This window comes from Erythrolamprus reginae, chromosome 4, assembly GCF_031021105.1.
Source record: "Erythrolamprus reginae isolate rEryReg1 chromosome 4, rEryReg1.hap1, whole genome shotgun sequence".
NCBI lineage: Eukaryota > Metazoa > Chordata > Lepidosauria > Squamata > Dipsadidae > Erythrolamprus > Erythrolamprus reginae.
Window position 1 is genome coordinate 111,816,325 of NC_091953.1, and position 6,000 is coordinate 111,822,324.

The following is a 6,000-nucleotide window of genomic DNA, read 5'->3' on the forward strand; positions in this document are numbered from 1 at the left end:
ATTATAGCAAACTATAATCAGGACATTCAGTTAATTTTTTGCTGGGGGGATAAAATAAATATTATTTGGAACATCCAACCCCCATTTTGTACAAGAGCCTGAAGGCCTAGCTCTGCCACTTGGCTTAGGGACAAGATGGGGAGATCCACAGTGAAGATGGCTGCTGGATTGATGGTAGATTCCACCTCCCCCCTTGGTCTCTGCTCTTCACCCATCCATCATTTTTTAAAATCATATAGATGTGTTATATTTGTGTTCTTTTTATTTAATTTTATTGTTTATTTTATTTATTTTATTTATTAGATTTGTATGCCGCCCCTCTCCGTAGACTAGGGGCGGCTAACAACAATAATGAAACAACATGTAACAAATCTAATATTTAAAATAATTTTAAAAACCCTTATTTAAAAAAAACAACCCTAACATACACGCAAACATACCATGCATAAATTGTATAGGTCTAGGGGGAAGGGAATATCTCAGTTCCCCCATGCCTGACGACAAAAGTGGGTTTTAAGGAGCTTACGAAAGGCAAGGAGGGTGGGGGCAATTCTGATCTCTGGGGGGATTTGGTTCCAGAGGGTCGGGGCCACCACAGAGAAGGCTCTTCCCCTGAGCCCCGCCAAACAACATTGTTCTGTTACAGCATTTTACTTCTGTTCTGTTTACACTCTTTTCATTTCTCCCTTTTCGTTGTTGGAAGCAACCTAGAGTAGCCCCATAACAAATCTAAGCTACAATTCTGCACAGATTCATTTAGAGTCAATGAGATTATGTTTTATTAAATAAATATGCATAAAGAATCTGCTTCTTACATGTTTTTCATGACCTTGGGAACTTTGAGGATGCATCAATGCGGTTTTCCTGGATGGAGACAGCGTAGAACTCTTTTGATTTTTTAGTTGAGCTTTCTATGCTAGCCACCAGTCCTAGCATTGCTGGATGTCTCCCATCCAAATACTAACCAACATTAACAGTGCTTAGCTTCTAAACCTAACCAAGGTCAGCCAGGAGCTGCCACCTGAGACAAATAGGCAAAGGACTATGGTATAAATAAAATTAAGAGATGTAGTAGAAACAAAATTCATTAATAACAAAAATATTTTATGTGAGCTATGGAAATATCAGCCTATTTGTCAGTTTGTTTGTTTGTTTGTTTGTTTGTTTATTCATTCATTCATTCATTTATTAGATTTGTATGCCGCCCCTCTCCGTAGACTCGTAACACTACAGATTAATGGTTGAAACAGCATATTGTTTTTTAGAATTTTCAGGTCATCTCAGCAAATGTATCTAAACTCAAACAGTTAAATACATGTATATTTATCCTCATTTGTAATTTCATAGGTACTTTATATACCAGATTCTCCTAGATTTCCAAATAATTGTTTTTGCAGTACAATTCCAATCTGCTTTTGGCATTGTTACTATTATCTAATTTTCATTGTCCTAGTGCAAATACTGTAAATGGTTGTAACATCTCTTCCCATCTCTACAGGAGTGAGGCTCTTCAGCTAAATTGACCTAATTATAAACAGTATTATACAAGGGAAAATTTAAGTACTTTGTATGTTTTCTTTGTATTACTAGTTCTAATAACGTCAGGATATTTTTTGCCATTGTATTAGCTCTCTTCAATATATTGTAACATGAACCACTTCTCTGAATTCAAACATTTGTTATATTTCTCCTCCACACAGTATGAGTGTAAAACTTCTTTTACTATTTATTCTTTTTTGAACAATGTTTAATTTTGCTACTGGAGTGGCAATTGGTCTCTCTTTTTATTTTTTAAAAATAATTATAAACAGTATTATACAAGTGAAAATTTAAGTACTTTGTATGTTTTCTTTGTATTACTAGTTCTAATAACATCATTCTAACATTCTTTAAAAACCTTTGCATAAACTTACAGTTTTCTAAACTACATGAGAGATTTGTAAGTGCTGGTTAGAAATGTGACCAATTTCTCTAGACTAGTTTATATATCAGTGTTGTCTTTTTTTCCCTAGTAACAGAAAGAAGTGCATATGTGGATTTTTGGATAAGATTCTATTCTAATATTCACTATAGCTAGAATGCAGCACTCCTCTTCTATAGATGGACCTTCAATGGAAACTAAAGAGGTTTCCATCTTCTCACCCAGAGCCCTGCATACAATCTTAAACCTTGCTACACACTCTTCCCAGAACTCAACATAAACCTCTCTTAGTTCTCTGATATCAATATTGGGGATGAGTGTTAAGAGGTTTTATAGTAATACTGCTTCCTCAAGACGATGATTAGCAAAAAGAAAATATTCCTTGTGGTATTATAGTGTTAAATAACTAGCACCTAGCAAAATTGTTATAAGTGCAAAATGAATTGTTGGGCTCACTCTCCTGGATAGTACATCACTACTGTCATTCATGCAGCTCCGGTTACGTTTTTCTATTACTTTCCTGGGAGCAGAGAGGAAGAATATTTTGTCTGAGAGAAAAAAAGTTAATATTTCTCTGGTTTGAACTTGATTTCTGATAACTATGAGCAGGGTTGAAATTCACTTACCTTACCTTCTGGTTCACAAATGTGCAATGTGTTGTTATCTGTGCATGCGCAAAACCTTCCACGCATGCGCAGAGCCTGAAAATTGTCACAAGGGATATCATGAGGTCCGCATGGGTGGGCGGGGCTTCACACAGTTGTGCTCAATCTGGAAAGAACCAAATGAATTTCACCCCTGACTATAAGGATATATACATGTTGCTTTTTCAGCATCAATGTAGAAGTAGTTGTCAATTGCCTTCAGGGCTTTTCCCCCTCAAACTTACATTCCACTTCACAATCCTGGAATTTTCTAAGTTCTCATTCAAGACTAAGCCTGATCTGACCCTACTTAATTTCTGCATTTCTTTTTCTTTTTAAAATTATTTTATCATTGTACCCCTGGGCTCGTTCTAAAACAAGTAAAAGATACCTCTGATTCATGTGGGATGTACTGATTCTTGGCTTACAAACAAAGTACTATGACTAACTATAGCCTGAATTTTTATTTTCCTAAGATCTCTTTAGTGAATATTTTTTTCTTTGCAGGGTGCCTTCACGTTCCATGGCAGCATGATAGACATGCCGTTACTGAAACAGGCCCAGAATATTGTTACACTTGCTACTGCCATCAAGAAAAAAATAATCTGAAAAAATAATAAACTTTTCCCGAAGAGTGATTCCAGGAGCTTCTTCAAGAAAAATTACATAATATTGAGAGAAAGGACAGTGCAATATTTCATACTTCGGTCGAATTCAAAATACATGTCTAACAATTTTGATTTATTTTTCTTACTGAATGTCAATGAGAATGCTAAGATTGGAGCCTGTTTCTTATGACAAATAAGTTGTGACAGACCTGAAAGCAAAACTGTTTCCTTTGGAAAAGCGACCAATTAAAACCAATCAGTGATGTGGACAAACAGACTTCAATTAATATTTGACTCAGAAAATTTTCTGTGAACAGCAGTTGCCAAAGGAAGAAAAAGTTCCTTATCTTTCAGAGTTATGTAGAAAAGGAGCCCTTGGGAAGCATATTTTCTTATACAAAAGAGAAAAGAGCTGCTCTTTGCTTAAAATTCTAAACAAGTAGTCTTAAGAGTAGTTTTGGTAGTTTCAGAGACTTGACTCATACTGTATTGAAGGAATCCATAGACATTACTTCCTCAACATGTGTTCTTGTTACTTTAAGAGTTATACAGACCAAAAGGCATGTTTTCTCCTGCTGAAGATAATAAAATACACTTCTGGCACTGTTCTGTGTGACTTTTAAAGGCAGAACCTCCCCTCTGACTAGATTCTCAACTTAGCTTCTTTCAGCCTGAAGATGCACTGCTTTTTAATCTAAATTAACAACTGTGGTCCAACAGATTTTACTGACTGCAGTAGAAAGTGCAAGCTGGAAACCACTTAATATGGCTTAGTTAACTTCTCAAGAAGTTTGTAGTTAAACATTTGTATGCCTCAATTAGGCGTTCAAACCATCTTCTGTAGCTTTTTTTCAGATGTTTTAGTTTTCCCATTTCACTGTTCAAAGACAACTGTCATGTGGACCTCTTCCCACCTAAGTGAACATCTCTTCTTTTTTTTCAAGTGCAGTTGGATTTGTGATTTATAAATATGTGCATTTTGGTAAGTCCCTGTAATCCAAGTGCCTATGGAGAAGGGATTTATCAAAACTCCTTTTTTTAAAAAAGCATCTCACTGTTGAATCAAGACCAACCTGCTCTGCGCTGCTTTTGGTATCATCACAAAGGGTGACAGCAGAGGAATTAGAGATTGTAAATTTCAGAAAGCTTAATTTTTTTTCTTAACACTCAATGATAGTGCTACTTGAATCCCTGCAGATAGCCATATTACATCATTTTCAGCCCTGCAGAAATCTGTTTTGAACATGACCTTAAAGGAAGGGGGTAGTTACCATGCCTTTTATGAGCATATTAATAAAGTCAGGTTTTAAATTATATAATTAGAAGAAAACTGCATGTAATTCCTCCGAATGATTAATTCAAAATTGCAGTTTGTGTATGTACTTAGAAGGATTCATGGCAGAATTATAGTCCATAGACCAAATAGATACATGGTGGGGGGGTTTCAGCCCCAAATTGTCCTCATGCACTGGTGACCCATTTCCATTCTCTTCAGAAAAGATCATTCCAGCTCAACTACCAGAGATATTTCTAACGGAGCTGAACATAGAAAGAGAATTATCTAACCGGCAATGAACAGCCTTTGGTTCATTGGCTGGGAAAGATTCCCCTTGTGAAACTATATTGTTGAAATATACAGAGATAATATACTTTGTATTTGGAGATGGCGTTTCTTTCTGTTTATATCAAAGAAGTCCTTCATTCATCTACTCTTCTTATATTAATCTATTTAATCTACTTCACTTTCCATGGTGCCACTTAAAACCAGGGGAGACAGCTTTCTGGACCGGTGGTGGGCATCTTTAAAATGTTGAGGCCATGTTGTGAGCACTTTTATAAATTGGCTCACCTATTTGCAGTAAAGCTGCACTTATAGCCATGTCTTATGATTAAAAAGACCCATTTAACAAACCGGTCTCTCCCTCCAGCTTGGGGGGGGGGGGCTCTCTACATCATAGTTTATTGTGCTGTTTTTTCCAAAGCACAATGATCCATTTTCAAACAAAGCCTTGGGTGGAAACCAATAAATACCCCCCTGGTGGGTTTTTTTAGAAGTCCTATAGGCCCTAGGAGCCAATCTGCAAAATATGTATTGAGTGACTGCTTCTCTAAAACTTCATCAGAGGAGGAGGAGGAACCCTAAAAGTATACCTTTATTGCACAGACCAATACCTGTCCTAATTCACTTGGGATCATTTTTGGCTTTATGTATCAAGCTGACTCTTAAACTAACCATGAATCCCATCACCTGTGGTTGGCCAGGTAAAGGTTCTGCAGCTCATTCAAACACAGCTAAGTAAAATTAGTTAGTAAACTTGGATAGAGGGTCATTCACAGAAAGTAAGGGAGTAATCATGATTGACTTCACTACACAATTGGGAGTCCTGCCTAACTCGCATAAAGAGGAATGGAACTTAAATCACACCATTGCAGCCATCTTGACTTTTTTTGAACACATACACATACCTTGTGGATGCCCCCAATGGCATAGTAATTCCTGCAGGATATGGTTTAGGACTCAAATATATGTCGTGTGATATCCTGATTAATATGACTCTGAAAAGCTAACTACTGACTCAAAAGCATATTGCATTATGTCACACATCACGTGCCACAGATTTTCAGCCTGTGTTCACATCTCACACTAAACCACTGTCATGCAAACGAGTCTTCTCGAGGCCACACTCTCCCACCGCATCGAATTTATGCCAAGGAGCAGCCTGTGTGCAGCTGGAAGTCAAACCGCTCTCCATCCACTGTGGAAATAAATCCCGCCCTGCTCACTTTGCTGGACAAGATAGTTGAGCACAGGAGACGCCCATCCTTC

General features: G+C 37.1%; 1 protein-coding gene across 3 annotated transcripts in view; it reads left to right on the forward strand.

The window, feature by feature from the left end:
- CLYBL (citramalyl-CoA lyase) overlaps positions 1–3,446 on the forward strand; it is a 246,210-nt gene extending 242,764 nt beyond the window's left edge. For all 3 annotated transcript variants that reach the window (XM_070751860.1, XM_070751858.1, XM_070751859.1), the window contains exon 8: positions 3,073–3,446. In XM_070751860.1, the coding sequence (XP_070607961.1) occupies positions 3,073–3,174 (102 nt within the window). In that variant the 3' untranslated portion in view covers positions 3,175–3,446. The remainder of the gene's footprint in view (positions 1–3,072) is intronic.
- The last annotated feature ends 2,554 nt before the right edge of the window (positions 3,447–6,000 follow it).